We start from the raw sequence: 23,635 nt of genomic DNA, 5'->3' as shown, positions 1-23,635 counted from the left end.
CTTTTGAAAAAGAACGGCCTTCCCTTAGAATTGAAAAACTATCGGCCTGTGTCAAACCTGTCATTCTTGTCGAAAATTCTTGAAAAAGCTGCAATGAACCAAATTTCAAGCCACATTGAGTCCAACAATTTGTTACCATCTTTCCAAAGTGCATAACGTAAATTTCTCAGTGTTGAGTCTGCTATGATGAAAATGTACAGTGATCTGCAAGAAACAGCTGATAGCCGCCATGTGACAATAGTTGTAATGATTGATTTAAGCGCCGTCTTCGATACTATTGATATACCAATATTACTTGAAATCCTACAGAAAGACTTTGCCATACCGGGTATTCCATTAAAGTGGATCGAAACTTATTTAACCAACAGATATATGAAAGTTGTCATTGAACAGTCCTCATCGGATGCTGAACCACTGAGGTTCGGGGTTCCCCAGGGTTCTTGTGCTGGACCGGTGATATCTACTCTCTATATAGCTGCCCTTAACAAAATAGTCCAGAAATATCCGGCGGCATTGTATGGATATGCAGACGATCATAAAGTGGCTTTTAAAATTAGAGCTGGTGACCATCACAGCGAAGAAATCGTTCGCCAAAAACTCATTGATGTCTTAATGATATTGTGTCATGAATGACTTAAGATTTAAGTTAAAAATTAACAATAGCAAAACAGAAATCATAATTTATGGTACAAGACATCAGCTGAAGAAATTGAACATTTCCAGTGTCAATGTTGGTGGGGTCGAAGTCAACTGTGTTGACAATGTGAGAGACCTTGGAGTACAGATGACCAGCACTTTAAGTTTTGGCATCCATATTCAAAAGAAGTGTCAGATTGCACACATGCAGTTAAGAAATTTGAAAGCAATCAGAAAACATCTCACTCAGAAATCTGCAGAAATTCTTGTTCACGGTTTGATTAATTCACATTTAGACTTTTGCAATGGATTTATTCGCGGATATTCCAGCCTATCAACTTGATAAATTACAACGTTAGCAGAATTATGCTGCTAGAATTGTCACTGGAGCTACTTACTATCAATCCAGTGCTGAAATTCTTAAATCACTCCACTGGCTTCCAATTCGAGCAAGAATTATGTACAAAGTTATTGTGACTGTGTTTCTTGTTGCAAATGGCACCGCTCCATTGTATCTTCGTGAATTGTTCACTAAATGCCAGAGTCAGTACAGGAAAAGACTGAGATCCTCATCATCTAGCCACACTCGGTTTAATATACCATCAACAAATTCAAAACTTGCCGATAGATCTTTGGCTATTGTGGGGCCTAAATGGTGGAATTCATTGCCAGACTATCTGAAGGACATTATCAATGAAAATTAGTTTAAGGCCAAACTTAAAACATACTTGTTTGGACTGTTTTTCAACTAGAGTTGTAGATTGGCTGTGCCATCGAGACTGTGTTTGGGAGTGCCTTGATCAAGCATATGTGTATAGTCTTAATACTGTACAGCGCAATCGAATATTTAATACATTTTTGCGCTATATAAATGTCTTGTATTTGTATTTAGTTGTTGTTGTAAAACATGTCTTTAAATTATGTTAGCTGTTCCATTATTTATAAAATTCAATGCATTAATTGCATGTAATTATAACTCCTTACTAAAAATCTACTATTATACTGTTTTATTCTGTATATTTTAAAGAAACAAAATAATTATTTACGTTATTAATGATTTTCCGAATACGTTTTTCTTGAATTGTTGTTCATATTTCCTCGTGATCTATAAACATATATTGTCAATGTGGTTAATGTCATGATTTAAGTGTGTCTGTTGGTTATGTGTGCCCCTAATGTCTGGTGCGATTAAAGTGTATCAGTGAAATGAAATTGTTAAAAGTCAAGGTGTTATGTTTGTTGTTTAAAATCCTACTGATTCTGGTTTGGTTGATTGTTGCTTTGTTCGATATGTACATGCGTCGTGAAATACATATAAATATATCGCTGAATGCGAGTCATAACCCACCAATTTTCTTGACAGAAGACGACTTGAAGAGATGGTTAATAGAATAACTTTAGTGGCAAAAATACATATACATAAAAATAAATTATCTCTGGTGAAAAAAAAGACAAACAGTACAGGTAATAAATATATATCATCAAATCATGTTTGAAACAGTTACAAATAACCTTTCATTTTCCTAATGTACTAAAACAAACAAAAGCAATGAAGTAAAGAAAATAAATAGCATAACTAGAAGGGTTTTTGTCACAAAAACATATGTCTCCCAAAACTATGTATGATCACTCATGTGAAGTTTCATTGAAAACCCACCAGTAGCTTGACCTGTGAAAGCCAGTAAAGATTTTTCTATTTATAGCCCTGACGGCCATTTTGTGCAGAAAAGCAGAACATGCCGGTGACGTTCACAACTAGGAATGGTACTGATCACTCCTGTAAAATTTGGTTGAAATCTCACCAGTAGTTTGACCTGTAAAGTACGGATAATATTTTTTTATTTTTAGGTCTGGCGGCCAATTTGTGCAGCGAAGCGTAACATGCGGGTGATGTGTAAACAAGGGATGGTACTGATCACTCCTGTAAAGTTTGGGTGAAATCCGACCAGTAGTTTGACCTGTGAAGGGCGGGCAAAATTTTCTATATTTAGCTCTGGTGGCCAATTTGTGCAGCGAATCGGAACGTGCGTGTGATGTGCACAACCAGAGATGGTACTGATCACTCCTTTAAAGTTTGGTTGAAATCCCACCAGTAGTTTGTCATGTGAAGGGTGGACAATTTTTTTTTTTATTTTTAGCTCTGGCGGCCATTTTGTGGAACCAAGCGGAACATGGGGGTGACATGCACAACTAATGAATGTACGAATCACTCCTGTTAATTTGGTTTAAATCCCACCAGTAGTTTGACCTGTGAAGGGTGGGCAAGATTTTTTTCTATTTTTAGCTCTGGTGGCCATTTTGTTCCGTTATGCATTTTGAGAATTTTCCCCAAGTTACATGTTATAATAGCTGCCAGTTTAGTTTTGCCATTGTTTGGCAAATTCCAACCCATATTTTCACGGGCTTTAAAAATGATAACTATTAGAAAATTTTACTTTTATTATTGTTACACATTAGGTTAAAGAACAGAAAGTGTGCAATTGAAAATTTCGCTTTGGCGACCGTGGCACTTTTTATCATAATATCACATATTTTTATAATTTTCTAAACTTAAAGCAATCACTTCCAACGGCATATGCATATAGAAGTAGATAATGAAAATTAAGACAAAATACCAAAACATGCACTGAAAATTACAATAATCACCATCATTTATACTATCATCATTACATGATCTTCGAATAAACATTATCCACATCATCCCTATAATAATTTTGATACTAATAAAATGGTGTATATCTTCATTGTCATCATCATCATCATCAGCAGCAGCAAAAGCAACATCATTATCATCATAATCATTGTCGTCATCATCATCATAATGTATCGCTACTATTCGACTAAATGAATATTAATTATTTATTAAACTTATTTTAGTTCCAAATGTTAAAATTTAATGTTCACCTGAATAAACACACATTAGAATAAAAAAATAAAAAAATGGTCCCTTAGTTTGTTCATACAATTTTCAATGCATAACTATCATAAACTTCATAAAAAATATGTATTCATTTCTAAAATAAATGTGTTGATGGTGTTTTGCAAATAAATTAACACTGAAATAGTGTTGAAACACTATTTCCTGTAAATGGGTTATTTGCTGTATTTGTTATATAAATACTTAACATCAACGACAGAAAAAATCAGATATCGTCCTTGTGAGTAGGTAAAGACCACACAAGATTATTAATGTATTATGGATTCTGTAGTTGAACAGATAGGGAATTTACAATTCATATGGCAAAACGTAGATTGTATTAGTTGTTTTAACCCCAATTATTGATAAATATAGTATTATGCAATTTTAATAAGTAGCATTTTCTTCTACTGTCAATACAAGAGAACTGAATCTACATGTTCATGTACTAAAACTTTTTTGATATAGTATTTTATTTTTTAAATTAATAACTTTTGCATGCATAACTTAAAAATTGGAGAACCATTTCACGTACTATTTCGTTCGATGGATGTAAGGGAAAGCTCCTTATAGCAATAGTTGCGTCTTTTTGATCAAGGACAGTAACTCTATGATACAGACCTTTAAATACTTTCCGCATTATTGAGGTGTAAATAAATCCGATAAAATCATTTTGTCTAATTTTCCATTTAATATCTTTCACTCTCCGATATGTATGTGGTAATTTTATGAAAACATTAACATTGTATTTCATTGCAAAGATCCGCTCCAAACTTTTCTTAATTTCCATCATGTGAGAAGTAAAATGATTATAATTATATTGTTGAAGATGACTGTACAAGTTGATAACTAATAGAAACTCATGTTTTTGGGGGGATTTTGATTTAATGAATTCTTCAAATCCAATGATCTCAAACATACTTTGCAAATTTGGCTTTGAAAAACGACTGACTGGAATATTATGTCCAAAAAACGATAAAGTTAAATTGTATTCTTTGTAGTAGCATGTTGTATGAGTCCGCCAGTCTGATGGACCATTCGACCTTTTGCAAACATATTTTCTGCCAGTATGTAACTGTTTTTTTAAATATTTAAACCACTGATGAAGTGTAGAGTCTCCCCAAAATAATACAGTTTTATTCCTGAAACAATCCGTTTGGAAGTGTTTAATACCTGTAAAATATAAAAAAGATTGGTATTATGACTTCAAATTCGTAACAATTACTTTGAATCTCAAAACATATGATAAGCTAACGTACATTATGAAATAATGTTTGCATACAGTTGCAGGTGTGCTAATACACTGACGTTTATTTGAAGAAAAACAAATAATAACGCATCCATGAACTTTGACATAATATAATGCATTTTGTTATTTTGCTCTTAAAGGCGTTGTGTTGAAATTATTAGTGAAATAAAAACACACTACAACAATAGTATTATCAAGAATCGGGAAAGCAATGACAGGATCAAAACAACCGACACATTTTCTTTAAGAGCCTACATGCAGTATCATATGATTTGTGTATTTCGGAAAAAAAGGTTTGTATTAAGCTTAAGCATATGCATATATCATTAATTGAAAACACAACATACACACATACACATATTATTACAACTTAACATATATCCATATACATGCAAATACAAATAATTTGCAAACATGAAAAGTAACTAAATCATTGGTTCAATAAAAGATATACTTGTGCGATCAGTTTCAACTGTGTGATATTCAATTCTAAGGCTAATACACATTATACATGTATATAAATGGGCTTCAATAAATGTTTCCTCAGTATTACATATCAACCCCAAACATAGATATTTTGAGAAATTTGAGGACACATACATGACGAAAACTGTTTGGGAAAATGTTTCGGATATTTATTTTCAGGTTTTTTAATAGTTAAAAACGGGTTAGGTTTTACGAATGTAAAGGTAACAAATTTGTTCACCAGACGTCTTATAAAGTTAAGCATGTAAGGTACATGCTATTCGTGATCTAGTATTATTTAATGACAAAAAGGCAATGACTAGTATAAATTTACTCTTTATGTTGATTCGGGAAGATTCAGGGTCGAATCCACTTTAGATTATGAAGATTGATCGATGAGGTTATTCAGCTGTTCGGAAGAATATGTAATATGAGACATGTTAAATATCAGAAATTATCTAAAAAAGTGACTACCAATTTCTGTTGCATTTTATATAGAGAAGCAGTTTGGTTGTTCCTAAACATTGAGAGCTAATTCCTTTGAATATGTTCAAACAAGAATCAGTTGTGTTCCAAATAACGTCATCGAAGTTTAAAATATATCAGCTGAAAGAGGTGTATTTATTCTCAAAATGTTACATTTAAAAGAATAATCTTCAACCTGAGCTTGATGTGGGTCCGTTTTTTGTTGTTTTTTTTTTTTTTTTTTGCAAAGAGCAGCTATTTGAAAGAACGATACTTAAATAGTAGTGATTGTATTCTTCAAACAACAACAAACATAAACAAGATGCCAATATTATGTATGTAAAGAAAGTACTTACAGCCTCCGGAATAAGTTTTTGCAAATCGGGAATTTTCGCAATGTCAACTACCCTTTTTAATATAGTTTCACCTGTCTCACTGGGGCTGCAGTGGGGTTTAAACCCCATTTTCTTAAAGTGGGAGAATAAAACCGTTGGATGAAAATGATTTTCTTTCTAAATACTTTTACATGTGTTGAATATCTAATACTTATAATAAACTTATTAGAATTCGGGGAATATATTGGCTGAAAGTACCCATTCAGTAAATGGGAGAAATCTCCCAAAATTAAAATGGTGCGGAAATCTCCCAAAAATAACATGGGAAAATCTCCCATTACAACGTAATTGGAGAAATACCCCATAAGAGCTTATTGGGAGCATAATATAATGGGATAATTCATCCATATCTTTTTTTTCTGTTTTACATATCGAATCGGAAGTTTAACAGTAAACGTTTTTCTACATGTTAATATTCGGCTCCGACCTTTTTAAAATGAAAAAGGTCCGGTCCGATTATTTAGCTATTTATTCATTTATTTATTTATTTATCAATTACTTAATAAATTAGTATTCAGTTAGTCTTATATAGAATTAGAATATATCTGAAATATCATGATTTCGATTGGATTATTACCTTAAGCTTCATTGAAAGTTTTGAAAGTATGACAGTCAATGTACATTAAATTTGGGCGGGTGTGGTCAGTGCAGTTCTAACTTCTAATTACCAATGAAAAAAAAATCTTTCGGATGATAACTTGATTGAATTGCAACAGAAATGAATGTCAGTTCTTATTGCCCCGTCAAAGAATGTCGACACCAATTGAACATGTGAACTACATAACCATCACAGGTCATAAATTATGTATTATAATACACATCCTTTTGTTCACAGAGATCGATTAAGTTTTATTATCCTTCATGACGGGGCTTTTTCATAACAACATAATTATACAATTATATAAGACACATACACACGCACGCACACATAAACACATAAAAAAAAGAAAAAAGAAAAAAAACACGGTTAGAATGATAAGAAAATAAAGAAAGAAGAAAATGAGGATGTTGATTTTTTGAAAATGAATACGCCAAATGAAACAAAACAACATATATTTTGATTTATTGGCGAGGAAAAGAAATACACATAGGTATAACTGACATGAAGGTTAACAAAATTAGGTAGGGATATTTCCATGTCATCAATTAAAATGGCGGCAGAAATGACCGATTATTTATTTATTATTTATTTGTTTATCTATTATTTATTTACTTATTTACATATTTATTTATTTGTTTATTTATTTTCTTTTATTTTCTTCTATTTATTTATTTTTATTTATTTATTTAGTTAGTTAGTTATTTGTTTATTTATTTATCAATTAGTTAATTAATTAATGTCTAGTTAGTCTGATATGGAATAAGAATATATCTGAAATATCATGATTTCGATTGGATAATTACCTAAAGGTTCATTGAATTATGACAGTCACTGTACATTAAATTTGGGCGGGTTTTGCCAGTGCAGTTCTAATTTTCTAATTACCAATGGAAAAAATATCTTTCGGATGATAACTTGATTGGATTGCAACATAAATGGCAGTTCTAATTGCCCCGTCAAAGAATGTTGACACCACTTGAACGTGTGAAATACATAACCATCACAGGTCATAAATTACGTATTATATTACACATCCTTTTGGTCACAGACATCAAATAAGTTTGATTTCCTTTCATGATGGGGCTTTTTCATAACAGCATAATTATATAAGACACACACAAAAAAGATAAAAAAAATAAAAAAATAAAACACGTTAGAATGATAAAAAAAGAAAGAAGAAAATGAGTATTTTGATCATTTGGAAATGAATAGTTCAACGCATTTTGCTATTGTTTTGTTGAAATTTTCTACTTGTGGATAATAAGGCGTCACACGTTGTTGTTTTATTCCGTTTGCAGTGAAGAAATGTGTGATTTCTTGAGATACCATATTTGGTGCATTGTCCGTTTTGATCACTGACGGAAGTCCATCTGTGGCAAATATTTTCATTAGTCGTTGAATGATACATCTTGAAGTGATTGATTTCATGATTTCAACTTCTGGATAACGAGAGTAGAAATCTATTACCACAAGAATATATTCTCCCCCGGGAACGGGCCTGTCAAATCCATCCCAGTGGTTTGCCAAGGTGTTTCTGGCAATTCGGTTGGTGTGATAGGAAGTTGTCTTAGCGGGTTTAAAAATAGCACGTTTTAATCAGCATTTTAATTTCGTTGTAAATGCCAGGCCAATAAACTTTTTCTCTCTTAGCATTGCTTTGTGTTCACTATTCCTTGATGTGTTTCATTTGCTATGTGCAATACGTTTGTCATTGCGTAACTTGTAGAAAATCTTATATTTTGAATTTGTAACTTTGTAGTCTAAAAAGCATTCTTTCTAGTCTAGCTGGAGGTTTGTGTGTTGGCTTGAAAATGTTTACTAGCGGTTTATGGTCTGTAATTACTTTAAACGTTAATCCGTACAGATAAGTATGAAACTTTTCTATCCCCCAAGTTACTGCTAAGCATTCTCTTTCAATTTGACTGTAATGCCTTTCAAAATCATTTAATGTTCTGCTTGCAAATGCTACAGGTCTTAAAAGTCCATCATTTTGTTTTTGAAGCAAAATTGCCCTAAGACCAGTTGGTGAGCCATCGACCATAAGACTTGTCTCAGCTTCTTGGTTGTAGAAAGTCATGACACTTGCACTTGTTATCAGTGATTTTAATTGTTCAAACGCAGATTGTTGTTCTTTTTTGAATGGAATATTTTTTCTTGTTAGTTTTCTGATAAGTTCCGAAATTCTTGCGAGATTGGGAGGAAATTTTTAGCAGTAATTTAGCAGACCTAAGAAATATCTAACTTCTTTCACATTTTTTAGGTGGTGTTGTATTTAGCACTGCCTTTATTTTGTCATCTTGTGGCATGAGTCCATTTTCGGCGAGGGTGTGATACATAAATGTGATGGTTGTCTTGCAGACTTCACATTTACTTTTGTTCAGAGTTAGGTTTTTGTCTCTTAGGCGTTGTAGAACGTGGTGTCATGTTGTTCTTTTGTTTTGCCATATACCAATATATCATCCGAAATATGTTTGCAGTCCGGTATGTCTTGCAGTGTATGTTGCATTAAACGTAAGTAGACTTCTGAGGCACAGGAAATTCAAAACATAAGTCGACGATAGCGATTTATCCCGTCGCCTGTGACAAATTAAAAAAAAATCTTGATTGTGGGTCAAGCTCTATCTGATGATACCCCATGTTTAGATCTAGTTTCGTGAATAATTTGGCTCCACAAAATTCTTCTAGTGTTCCGTCAATATTTGGCATTGAAAACAGTTCGCGTTCAACTGCTGTATTTGCTTGTCTACACAAGTTCTTATGTCTTCATTGCTTTTCGGAATAATTACCTGGGGTGACACCAATGTGTCGGTAGCAGCCCTTGAATTGTGTCGGTTTTGGTGCTGGTCTGGCTCTAGGCTGGTACTGCTCCTGCTGACTAGTTGATTTGTGTTTAACATTTACGTCATCTTGATAGGTAACACTAATTGGTGTTGATTTCTTGTGGACTGTTGTATTTCATTGGCATGCAAGTTTGCAAGTTCTGTTGTGCGGTCAATTTGTTGATTTTTTCTAATGTCAGGTCCTGTTCGCATAGAAATTTGATCTTTAACTATTTTGATGTACAATGTTCTATAATTTGGTCGAACATCATGTCTTCTATCGTTTTTCTGGACAATCACAAGATACTGAGAGTTTTTGTGAGTCTTACAATGTAATCGTCTTTGTTTTCATATTTGTCTTTCACATGCTATATTCTTCCTTAGATTAATGTTAAATCTCTGACTGTTTGGCTATGAGAATTTTCTTAACGGATTGATGTCTTGTATATGTCTTGTAATTTTTCTCCTCCCAGATGTAATAGGAGAGCTTTGTTTCTTTCGTATTTTGTTATTCCGGCTGCATGTATATAATATTCAAAACGTTTGATGTAATTGTCCCATGAACTGGGTAAGTTGGTACTTTGTCCAATAACTTTAAAAGGCTGTGGCGTTGGCAGTTCAAAAAAAGTCATCTTGAAATAATTTTTATAAAACCCTTTTTTTTGAAAAGAGCCACAATAATTTATCATGAATTTTTGTTTAACAAGCCCTAGAATTAATTCAATTAGTAAAAAAATATTCCCGTCACCCCTCGAAGTAAGTCTGCTAAAATTTATGGTAAATGGACAACATGGGTAGGGGAGATTAAACAACCCCAGCTGTCTGGTTCCTAAAACATTTACCTTTTATCTAATATAGGTGAGCCCGGAGAAAATTAGGGGGGGCTTTTTCAGCTAGTGCTTATATGTAACCATAGCAAATCAATATGTTACACCTGTCATGGAATTGTCCATGCACATAAATACCCGTGTTTTATTTATGAAGGCGTCAAGTTTTGTGTTTCGAAGAGAATAAGTAAATATATCGTTTTTGTAACTTTGATGTTAGAACTTACTAAGAGCTCCCTTCCCTCTTCTCAGTGAAATAATTTCATTTGAGAGGGAATAGGTAAGCAGTTAGTCAAGTGGAAACTGAGTTGCATGAAAATTTTTGATTACCGTTGGCATGATAGATACCTATATTGATATAGATATAAGAAATTGGCGGATCAGATATAAATCTTGTTTATTTAGAAAGATTGACGAATCAGCTTAAGTTTCATAAAGATACTTATCCTTTATTTTGAATTTCAAATATATTTCTTATCTTTGGAATCATTTACGAACCATTTTTGACCAATTGAAGTGGCAATGTAACCAGGAAGAAAATCATAATGTATATGTGTTATTTTTTGTATTTAAAAAGATTATTGAAACATATATTATGCATTTGCTCGTGCATTCTGCAGTCTTGTAAACCTACGTATCTCCATCTAGCTTACGGAACGTCGATGGTTCTATTCGGTTATCCGCATAGGCCTGAAATAATGATGGGAAGGGCACCCGATGTAAACAAAAACACATCTCCAAACTCACACAATTTATATACCATTAGGAAATATAGCAATTTTACAAGTATTTTTGATCATAATGCAAGTAAAAAAAGTGTATGGTCTCTATAGAAACTTTTAACGGAATTTGATAATGAAATTGTAGTGATTCGATTGAAAATGGTACAGTAAGCACTACAAGACTGATCAAAATGCCGAAAGCAATGAATGCTTATGCCTGAAAATAGAAATTATTGATTTTTTAGGGGTTTTGGAAGTGCAAGTTTTTCCCTTTCCCCCAAAAGGGTTAAAGGTCAGGGGGTCAAAAATAGATTTTGTTTTTTTTTTGTCTGGTTTTTAAATAGATTCTGTATAGAAAAAGAACAACAAAAAATGTTTTTTAAGAGCCCCTTGATAAAAATAAAAAAAGTTTTTTAAAAGTCTTTTTTTCCCCGTAACGCGACGGAAAATTTCTCAGCCATTTTAAACTGATGAGTAAAACCCCCTTCAAAATTTTTGGAAACCCTTCATGTCAGTTATACTTTGTTTATTTTTTTTTGAAAAATACATCAAAATATACTGTATGTTGTTTTGTTTCATTTGGCGTATTGTAGAATTTATATTTATGTTAAAAAAATGAATAAAAAAATGCTTTTGATATTTAAGTGCTCTAACTGAACGCGCCTAAACGATTTTCAACACATTTCAATTATCCAACAAAGACAGAAAAAGAGAAATAAAACAGACAAAACATTCCTAAACGCTCATATTTCTGTTACAAAACTATGTAATTTACGGTGTATGTGTGTATATATAATTTGTTTACTTACATCATTAACGACAATGACTTTGTAATATTTAAGTCGAATAAAATATATATGTATTGCATTTTCAAAATTATTCAGCGATAATCGCGGTGAATTATGATTCAATCGTGATATCATGGCTAATATAAGAGATAGAATATAGAAAAAATATTTTAATTTTTAACTTGGAGAATAAACATTAAAAGGTTAAACTATTAAATTAGACACTGTACAAAAAAGCAGATAAAAGTAATAAACATTCTAAAGTAAATATAATGAACGCACACTTAAATTTAAGTTAAAGAGCCCCGCGGTGCTATTCGGTCTTTATCTGGTGCGGCACATCACAAGTTTGTTTCGCAATATTACGTTAAAAAATGCATACATGAAAAGACATGGCAGAAAATACAAATACAAAAAACAAAATCTTCACATTCGAGGGGGCTATTACTAATTTACTAGCACATATATTTCGATCTACTTTAACACCTCTTAAGCTAATTTACTCAGTATTATGTACACGCTTAATATGCCTCTTCACTGACCAAGAGTTATCTATGAAATCTTCTGCATGACCTGAGTCAAAAACATTATGTTGAAAAAATGCCAATAGACATACAGTGTTTTGACTGACAGGAAACTCGGCAGGGGTCCAAGCTCAAATATACAAGGACTAAGTGAATAACATTTATCTTAAGCAAGTTTTGCTAATACTTTGTCTTTGATAGAATTTTTCTTTTAATGCAAGGCTGTCTTGGGGGCTTCAGTCCCTTAAGCTCCATCCCCGATGGATCCGGGCCTGTAACCCTTATTTTTACCCGTATATATCGTTTGTAATTTCGTTCACTCTTGAGAACCATATATGTTACGCAGTAAATTCCATTTTTTATTATGTCTCATTATAAGTACTTATAAACAGAATAAAAATGCATGTTCCGTCCGGAATACCTAATTTAAATATGCAAGTAATTTATCTATAAAGTAGCATCACTATATATAGCAGATACATATGCAAATGAAAAGGTTATAACAATGCGTGCTATATTAGAGTATTAGTTACAAAACTGTTAGCTTATATGGCCCTATATAAACGGTTGTTTGAAAATATAGCCCGAGCGCTAGTCGAATGTTATATCGCAAACAGCCGTTTGGGGGGGGGGGAGTGATATATGTGGATATATTACCTGCCAAGATAAAATATCGCCCTCGCCGTGGATATATTCCTGTCAAGATTTTATATCACCCGAGCCGTTAGGCGAGGGCGATATTTTATCTTGGCAGGTAATATATCCACATATATCACTCCAAAACCAAAAAAAATAATTTTTATTACCCTTCCCTGTCGAGCTTAGACAATTTTAAAATGAATCATTGCTACTTCAAATGAAACGTCGAAATAAGATTCCTTTTAAGGTACCCCTTCACCACAACATGACGTCATATAAATACATGACGTATATTCTTTCGAACGTAACGGATGTAAACAAGAGAAAAGGAGTAGTCTGTTGTACGCACTTTTTTGGAATTAATATCAAGCTTTCACAAAGTCATATTTGTTTTCAAACTGATGAGAATATGTATCATTACTCTATTTTGGTAAATATTTATCATTTGACAGTTAAAAAGTGCTTGTAAAGTGTAAGATCAAACCGTACGCGCATCGCCACAGCGCATGTTGTTTACAACGTGAAAAATTTAGTGTGTATATTACCCGTCTGGCTCGGTAATACCAATTTCTTTCGGGTGATCAAAATCAAATTAAAAAGGCGGAAAAAATCTGAAAGGGTAATAAAAGGCCATATAGATAAAATGTTGTTTTTTTGTCAGTTTGTATAATTTTATATAATATAATATATTATTTTTGTATGTTTGTATATTTTTATATAATATAAGTAATTATTCAACATGTTTATTCATTTACATAAATGAATAAAAAATACTTTCAGTGCATCGAAATTTAAATGATCTCGTAAATGACTATTACGAATAACACATATTTATCAAAATATGACGATGTCATTTTATTTTTAGATGAAGGTGTTTAGTTATTTTTACCACGCGATAATAAATGTATTAGTTTCATCTCGGGAAGCCTTATGTCAATTTAATACAAGAGCACATAAACATGTGATATCTTGCTTATAGTGACTCGTATTGTAAAGACCAGAAGGCTCGCTGTTATACTTCAGATGTATCCGCGATAAGTGTCTCCCCAGCACTCATTGTTAGGGGTATGTGGAATTAAAGACCAGTTTTGTTAAACTATATATTTCATTACCTACCGGCTCTTTTGCTAAAAGCGGTCTAGTAAATCACTTACCGACCGCTTAACAGGTCTGCAAATATATACCGACCTGTTATTGTTCTATTGTTCTCAATACAATAGAAAATATGAGAAGTCGAGAAACTCGTGCATTACACAATATTCACCGTTAACAGATATCCCGTAAGAGAGAAATTTTGAAAAATGACGCTGAATTGTGCAAATTTATAGGGGGTGGGGAGGGGAGGTAATGACCACTTCAAATAGGAAAAAGGGTCTATATATATTTCACCAAATTAATAGAAATAAATTAGCGCATACGGCTGTAAGGGCCCTCATAACATATATTCTAGATTATTTGTAAGACTAACGAACTGGCTACTTATACTGTTCTGGCGTTGAAGTTTGTGTTTCGCGATATGCATGAGTACAATAACGCACATTAAGCCTTTCTTTATTGTTTGCTTTTCGGTATACCTAACACATTTGCCGAACTATATAGCTTCATAAGATACTAGTTTCCACAACTATGTCTGATTTTGCACAATCCTGCATTATTTTAACAATTCTGCATCATGGGATAAATAAGACGATTTTATTATTGGTGCATATCGAATCAAAGTCAACTTCTGCATCTTTCTTTCCCAAGGTATTACTTTCAGTGAGAGAATAGTTCATCTTAAGTATAAGACCGTTTTTCTCATTCTCCCCAGTTTTTCTTATATTACAATTTTAATTTTGTATACCAGTACATGCAGTACTCGCCTGTCCTTCGCAAGAATACGACTTGCGCTTCCATTCCAGACTGCGGTTTTATTAAACATATTAGTAAGGGATTATGCTAATTAAAAATACACCGAAAGAGAATTCTTCCAAACATGAATGAAATTCTAAGAATATTTAAAATCAGCCATCATAAAAAACAACAAAAAACCCAACTTACATGACGGTTTATCTACGTGTATTACTAATGTTTATTTGTAGAACCCTGTCTTTTACTTTCCTTTGAAAGAATCGTATATTCTTATTATATTAGAAATTGCCTGATCATCTATTTACCATGAAATTAATTATATATACCAGTAAAAATAGTGTTCCGTTTTGGGTTTTATGATTAGAAAACGTTTTTTTATCTTCCTCAATATGTGTATATGTTATTATTATGTTATGTATTCATATATCAAAATAATGATCTTACCTTTGCCTACTTGAAATAGAATCTCGACAAGTTCTGTTTTCATTTTCTGTTACTCAACTCAACAAGTACATTTACTTGACTGACCTTATTACATAATGAAACCCCACGAAAAACACGAGAATATTCAAATAACAACTGATTTGTGAACGATTAAATTACAAGAGCGTAGCGGTTGGTATCTTTATTAAACACGATGAAGTACATAAATAATTTGTTTCTTGTGAGTAATATTAATAAATACTGAGTTTAAAAATGAAGTATAGATAGAAAAACAAAAGAGCATGTAGGTAAGATAGTTACCGCACTCGAAATAGGTCTGCATAGTATTTACAGACCCGGTGGCCTTTTAAAAACCTCGATCGCTACGCTCTCTCGGTCTTCAAATCGCCACCCGGGTCTGTAAATACTATGCAGACCTATTCCTCGTACGGTAACTATTACTTGTTAACTGAACTCTTTATTTATTCTCTAATTACTTAAAAAAGGGTAGCTGAGTTCGCGAAAATCCCGGATTTGCAAACTTATTCCGGAAACTGTTTAACAACATGTACTTACAAGTGTATATACCAAGTGATTATTTCGGGAACGGAAATGCATTTTTGCATTCCGTAAAAGTTATCACTGTGTTAAGAAGTGTTTTATTTTAAGGACATTATGTCTGCATCAGGGTATTCCTTCACTATTATCACTATGTATACAACAATAGTTCTAAAAAATATTAAATTGTCGCTAATAATTATATTCTGTTTAGTTTACTTAAGCCAATTAAAAAAACAACAAAAAACTATTATTTAGTTTGCCTCTAATCCGGTATGTGTTTGTGATTTTTTATTATGCCTTTGATATTTGCCATACGATATTCAGTTTTATCCTTTATTTCTGCATTCCAATGCTTTTGTTCTGTGTTCTCTTGTTTCTGAAAATGTGCATCGGCACAACTTGGATGACAGCGCATTTATTTCGTTTTGTTTTTATTTACAGTGTGAACTAGAATACATGTATTTTGTATTTTTCTATTTTCTTAACGGAGATTTTCATCGAGTAAAATTTGCTGCTACTTTTCTTACATCACATCGAAGTTCGAGTAATAAGGGTGATTTAACAATTGAAGTCACACCACATATCTTGTAATCGAAAGGCTAGATACACATATATGAGTCACTATCATTTGAATTTGACGTCTTTATGTCATCATTGGTAACTAAAATATCCTGATTCACCTTGATTGGGAATGCCGATTGAGTGTTAGATTGGTTGTAATGATTGCCAGATCCAAGTGCAACTGGCTTTGAAATGATTTACAGATGTTCATTTGATGTGCGTGACGCAATGAACCTCCGCTTGCTTTGTCATGCCTGTAAGCTAGTTTTATTCACGTACCTTAAGGGATAATTGCAACTAGCTTTGCTAAAAGCAATGTAATATACAAAGCCTAACCCTAAACCTAACACTATTAAGCTTAGGCGTCTTCAATGAAGTTTTAAAAAGTGTCATGTCAACATGATCGACAGTTGTCATGGACAGTTATTCCAAATTAGAACGACAATTGGTAAATTGTATCATATTTGACGCGCGTTTACATTGATCGACGATCATTTATTGCCTCTATTACTCTAAAACAAACGTAATTGTTAACAGTTATGTAATGTATATAGATAACATTTTACCTTTACAATGTGTAAGTATCCACTTGTTTTTGTAGAAATATCCTGTAGGTTTAACTTTAAACCATAATGCAGTTCTATTGTAACTGGAACACGGGATTCTGGCATCTTCAAATGCAGTATATGGTGTAGTGCCGTTTGCCCTTGGACGTATTTGTATTGATATTTTTGATGGGATACTTGAATCAGGATCTCTTAGTAAAAAGAAACACATTAAATAAATAGCGTTTATTATAATGATAACTCGTTGTGCTGGTCTTTGCAATTACATCCTATTCGACTTAAATATAAACATGCATCTGAACATGGATGCCTAGTACTTAGTATATAGGTAAATATTAGCCCGTTAATTGACGTGATTTTATAAGCGGTTAATGGATGGTGTGTGTTTGTTTTGGTTGTGAAACGTTCAGACGCACACAATGATCAGAGTTTGTTGTAGTAATGTGAAAAGATAAACATCTTATATCTAAATAACTTGATAACCATCCAACTGAGAATAATCTAATTACGTTTTCATTACTAAATCTTTCTTGAGATAAAATTACATCAAAGCCAGTCATCATTCTGACACTTTTAGAAAACTTGATGACACTATAAAGCTGGGCATATATTACATTTAGAAGCTGTTTATTTAAATGCCCCTCCATTCTATAAATGCATCATTTCTATTTTACTCATTATTGTTAAATTCAATTTTATTTACAAATAACGAGTTTGTATTAACGTGTTTAGTTATTATTTGAATAGTTATGTTTATTGTTGGTATTTCTTAAAACAAGTGATATTTTAGTACCTTTGACTAAGCTCCTCTTCGCACTTGCTGAGGTCGCTGGTATAATTTTCCCAGTTACGAGCAATAGAACTCCAGTGGTAACAGGTTAGATTATTGCTGGGTTCCACACAAAACCATTTGAGCGACTTGTTCCAGTAAGAAAAGTCGCACACTTTGGATCGTTTAGAATATTTTAAAACAGTTTTATAATCTGGACCACAGGCCGTTTTTTCGGTTAAGGCATTGTTAGAAAACACAGCGAATGTGTTGGTACAATCCTTTATCAAAATAAGAAAACACAGTTTTATATAAGTAAAAGTAAAACTAAACAATTATCCTAACACTACCGACACATATTGTGCAAATTCGGAATATTTTTAAATATAATAATTTTTTGAGGAGATGAAAATGCCTTATTAGGAGTTCATACCTTTCATGTATGACTTTGTATCCCTTGCATCATAAGAGACCTATGTAACGTAGGAGATGAAATAGCGATTGCAAAATTGTAGGATTCATTATTTTGAAGAACATTATGCATTAGAACAAGTAAGCCTCCGTACAGTTAATTATAAATGGAATTCATCCGTCTTAAAGGCTATGATATTTTAATAACATAACTAGTTGTAGAATTATAAATAAAAACTTTCACCATTTGCGTGTTGAAATATTACAAATTAAAATTCTTAAATTAAATATTGGAATATTAAATTCTGCTTAGCCGGTGCTAGGGGGGCATTAAAAAACTTGCACTTTTCAGAACCGTCCATGGACAGGCTCAATCAAAAGGAGGCTAGAACATTCTCAAATTTTGGGCTTTTTTATGAATTTTGTTTTTCTCTATTAAAGTCAATGCTTGTTGGTGTACAGTTTTTAACATTATTTTTTGACTAATTGCCACCATTTTTTATGATCAATATTAACAATTTACCAATATTCTAAGGAATGTTTACTCAATAAAATCATACCCAAGTTCTCCTTAATCGGATTGTAGGTATCATTACTTCTTTTGTGTATAAAATTTCTACTTGCAGCTGAGCTTGTCCGGTCCACAATGCTTGCACTGCTACAGTGTATGTTCCGTTATCGTGGTCGAAAATCGTACCGGGTGTATATGCTTTAAGGACGTTATTGTATAAACGTGCTCGTAATTGATCCCCTCCAGTATCTTTTTGTATGCCGTAGCCGTTGAACAGTACAACCGTAAATAGAACATACTCTCCAAGAAAGACTGAGCTGCTCCCTGATTAAAAATATTGTCAACAAATGACGTTACGTCATGAAAAAACGGGACTGTTTAATGATAACGTAATTCCCTGCAAACATAACATTTGGCATTTGTAAGCGCTTCCAAAAATATAGAGTTTGTAATTTATTAAACATTATAAATCTATATATACATTTATTAACACCACCTTACCTTGTATAGATATAGAAGAAAGCATATGATCAGCAGCTATTAAAGTGTCATCACATTGTTCATTCGATTGAAAAGATCGCAGGGCTTTTCTAAAAACAAAATTCGATTCAAATATATAAAAAAAGTTCATATAATGCTTGATAAATAAGCCGCGCTTTTGGACTTGCTGGGCTTTTAGACTTGCTGCACTTTATAACTTGCTGCATTGTTGGACTTGCAGCGCTTAAGGACTTGCTGCGCTTTTGGACTTGCTGCAGATATATAGATTTATGTCTTCAGGCGGTTTCAATTTTTTGTTTGTTTTTGTTTTCATGGTGTCTTTGTCTTATAGGCCTATCGGACCTGTTGACTACAAATGTTTATTAATGTAGTGTTTGTTCATTGTACAAACAAATAATTGTTTAATTCAGAGGTAAACATGTAAATAACATTTTTCTCAACATATTCAGTGTGTTTATATATCATTATAATGGTTATTATAACAATATTTCGTAAAAAAGGAATAAATGTTTCGTTATAACGATTCAATATTTTGTAAAAAAAAACAACAGATTAACTCCTGGAAAAAATGTGTGGAAAATATCACCTTATGGGCACCATACTAACGCTGTGTTATTGTAATTATAACCCATGAAAACATATAACTATAAAACTCACAAAGGTATTTCGGATAGGAACTGTTCGTTGGTGGAGCTTATCGCTGTTACTATACCATGCGATAACTGATATTGAAGGAATGTAATGGCTACACATACAAGTCCGAACACAATCAATCTTCTTCTCGTCCTGTAAAGTATATTAGTATTGTTATGATACTGCTGTCATATCTTAAAATACAAAAGCAATACAAACAAATGTGGTATCGTATAAGTATTGTCTTGGCGTTAACACATAATTGCGAATTTACCTTCTTGACTATGTGTAGACATAATGATATGAAAGGTGTTTGGTGCAAAGTGTATTAGTTAAAAATTTAACATTTTTTCTGCCTATGAGTAAAGGACATCCGCGCGCTTGATGTAAGAAGTGACTTTGTAACAATCACATATATTCTGTATCTATAGTTGTGTTTAGTTTAAAGTTTGAATCGTCTGGTAAAATGTTGCGTTTTCTAAAATAAATTCAGCGATGGTTTTTATTTCATCTTTTACCTGCTTGAAACATCAATAAATACTTAGAAAATATGGCCCATTTAGTACAATATTGCGTTCATGTTAGTTTGATGTCAAACAAGTAAATCATATATTTCTATTGTTATTATTAGGAACAAATCGTCTGCTTTATTACTTAAACCAAGGAATTTTATGATTATAATGTTGGTTACGAATGTTTCAAAGGATCGTTATTTGTCTTGTTTTCATTTAGTCTTATAAGCAGTACAGAACATGTTATGATATATATTGAAGATAATTAATATCTGGTTTAAAAAAAATGATACATCGGAAGCATTAAAATCATCAAGAATTAAGCATAATCATGCGCTATCTTACGGTTCTGCATTATTGCATTATTGTTTTTTATATCCGAACTAATATAAACAAATAAAAAGTGATTATGTATGTTAGTAAATATACTATTTTTTTCTTATTTCGATACCATAACTACTTGTTAAGCTTTTCTGCTCCTGTTGTTAATCATTGCATACTCTTATTTCATATACATATATAAACCATGTTCAAATTTAACTTGTTTTGATTCAACTGTTTAATGCTATTGTTTTCCCTTGAAACATTGAATTGGCTAAATGAAGGGCACCGTTTGCCTCAAAATTGAATTGGTTATATAATATATAGAGGATATTTGTTTGTTTGTGTGTAAGATGAAATTTTATTTCATCGAGTGGGCTTTAAAAACAGTATTCTCACGAGTGGCGAAGCCACGAGTGAGAATACTGTTTTTAAAGTTCACGAGATGAAATAAAATTACATCTTACACAACAAACAGACAAATTTTCTTTTTATTTTATGCTTAAAAACAAGTTAAAACGAAATTTCCATAATTTTAACGTTAATATTAAAACTGTTTCCCCCATTGAGAGCCCCATTTATTCGGAATTTCTCATTAAAAAAAAGAAGTCTTGAGCTGAAAAATAAGTCAGCCAATCAACATTAAATGACGGTGATATTTATTAATTTTATTAAAAAAATATGAACGATCGCTTGTTTTGATAATAAAAACAAACAATTCTTGTAGGAGAAAAAGTCCAACCATCCATCCATATTTCTGTTACTTAGTGCGAATTTATATTAGACATGGCTTTGTAAATTGTAAGCGGCAGCCATTTTTTAAAGTTGTGTATTTCATGGGAGGAAAATAATTGTGTAAGATTCAGAGGGATATAATTTGGATTTGTTAGTCATACACATTTTTAAAAGAAAGAAAACTTATTTGAGGATTGTAACAGACAAAAAATAAGTGTTGACAGATGTGAAAACATTCAGAAAAGGAGCTAGGAAAATGGAAAACTTGGAAACCTGCTCAAGAACGCTGGGTTGATTTAACTTATTCTTCGAGTTATGGCTGTCAATGCTTTCAATTTTTCATAAAGCATACGGCAGTTATTGCTCGTAGGATACTTTAATATGCCCAAATGTCATCAAGAGCAGTTTTGCATGGGGAAGGAATGTATTTTTGAGACTGTCAAAATGAAACAAAAAAACGAAATTTGGTGATTGGAATTTCATGAATTTGAATGAATAGAAGTAAGTTTTCTTCTTTTTATTACTTTTGACATTTAAGTTATTTATCAATTTCAGTTTTGCTTTTGCTTTAAACAGCCTGACATTGTCAGAATTGTCAGCAAAAATAAAATTGAGGTACCACATGGGGAAAATCTTAAAAAAGTAGTTTCGTCAATGAAAAGAGTGAAATTATATTTTGATAATTTTCACTGTGAAATTACCAAATATAATTTTCACGGATAAATCAGTAATCCACTAAAAAGCATAAAATAAATATGTATATTGAATCGACCTACAACTTAAATTTGCCCATGGTTTAACAGAATATGGTTTAATCATTTTCTTTCCACTTTAATGTTAATAATAATTAATTATATTCTCTAAACACTTACGTCCACACAATATCCATGTTTGAATTTAGAATATTTTGAGATTAGCTCATACGTGAAATTCATCAAAAATAAATGCGATAAACGACCATGTTTGACGCAGATTTTATCGAAATGATGTTAAGCATAAGACGTTATATGATCGGCAATCAGAATAGTAGTAACAAATTTAGGTAGCTCGCTACTTTCTTAACGAAATTTGAAAACATTTTTTATCAATTCTCATTCGATTTATTCATTCAAAATTGATAATGTCTTTGAACGTGTGCTTTTTATCCTGGTGTCTTTTGTTTAATTGCTAAGTGTATATCGATTTTACAGATAATATCCCTCCGTTTTGACGTACACATACTTTTTAATAACGCGCATCATTGTCATACAAATTGTGATAAAAATAACATGGTTAATTTGGCAAAAAACAATAAAAATATAAGGTCAATGTGTATGTTATTTTGTCATAATTGTTTTTATATGAAAATAAAAGGTGAATTAAACGTTATGATTTTGGTGATATTAATAGATATTTAAATTCAAGGATTTTACAGTTTTCTTACGTCAAACATTAAAACTTAAATACGTGTTGAAATTGATGGCCTTCTCACTGGGTTAATGCAAATAAAATGAGAGCATCATGAGGTTCTAAATAAATAGTGAATACGTTTCTGTAATGACATACTTAAAGAATAATAAGACACTGAAAATACAAACAATAAACAATACAAATTCAAATCAATCGGAATATATGGTCAAAGACCAGCTCAGAATGTACACTGACGCATGAAAAGATAGAACTCAAAAAATATTTTATAACCTCGAGTTCTTAAAGGGACTCCACTGAGGTTTTTTGACATGACGGGACTGGAAATAATTTTTGAGATGTGCAAAATATCAGATCATCAGCTCGCTCCGTTTTTCCAGAATAATTATTATAATAGTGAAAAGTGATCAAAAATTGAAAAGCGTTTAAACGCTTTTCACTCAAATCGGACTTAGCATAGCACAAACATATGATTTTCAATGTATGTCTTGTTTATGTCTTGGTTATATTTTATTTGTATTTCTGTTTTAAGTGATCATGTTTATCTATGTAAAAAATTTAAAGTTTATGTTTGTACGCCTATAAACCTCAGTGGAGTTCCTTTAATATCTCAGAACTTTTAAAATGTAACAAAATGGCTGTGCTGAGAATTGAGCAAGTCTATTATCAGTGGCAGGCTTGACATTACACAGTGATGACATTTTGACTTTAGCACAATGTTACATAACGTATTGCATTATCAGGTAGTCTTATAAATTTTCTGTGTTATCAATTAAATGATACGATATTATGTACTTGATTTATGTTCGAATATTGAATATCAGGT

The 23,635-nt window shown here is 32.1% G+C and overlaps 1 protein-coding gene across 1 annotated transcript; it reads right to left on the bottom strand.

The window, feature by feature from the left end:
- Nucleotides 1–3,061: 3,061 nt before the first annotated feature.
- Nucleotides 3,062–22,559, bottom strand: LOC132733169 (NXPE family member 2-like). The gene is made up of 7 exons (XM_060719765.1): nt 22,275–22,559; nt 19,859–19,987; nt 19,202–19,290; nt 18,750–19,024; nt 17,803–18,059; nt 17,010–17,200; nt 3,062–4,726 (listed from the first exon to the last, which is right to left on the bottom strand). The coding sequence occupies exons 1-7, from the start codon at nt 22,289–22,291 to the stop codon at nt 4,038–4,040; spliced, it is 1,647 nt and encodes a 548-aa protein (XP_060575748.1). The 5' UTR covers nt 22,292–22,559; the 3' UTR covers nt 3,062–4,037.
- Between the last annotated feature and the right edge of the window lie 1,076 nt (nt 22,560–23,635).

The sequence above is a fragment of the Ruditapes philippinarum genome, unplaced genomic scaffold (assembly GCF_026571515.1).
Source record: "Ruditapes philippinarum isolate M1 unplaced genomic scaffold, ASM2657151v2 ctg794_1_1_1_1, whole genome shotgun sequence".
Classification (NCBI taxonomy): domain Eukaryota; kingdom Metazoa; phylum Mollusca; class Bivalvia; order Venerida; family Veneridae; genus Ruditapes; species Ruditapes philippinarum.
The sequence above is the reverse complement of the archived record's forward strand: the minus strand, read 5'-3'. Positions and strand labels throughout refer to the sequence as shown.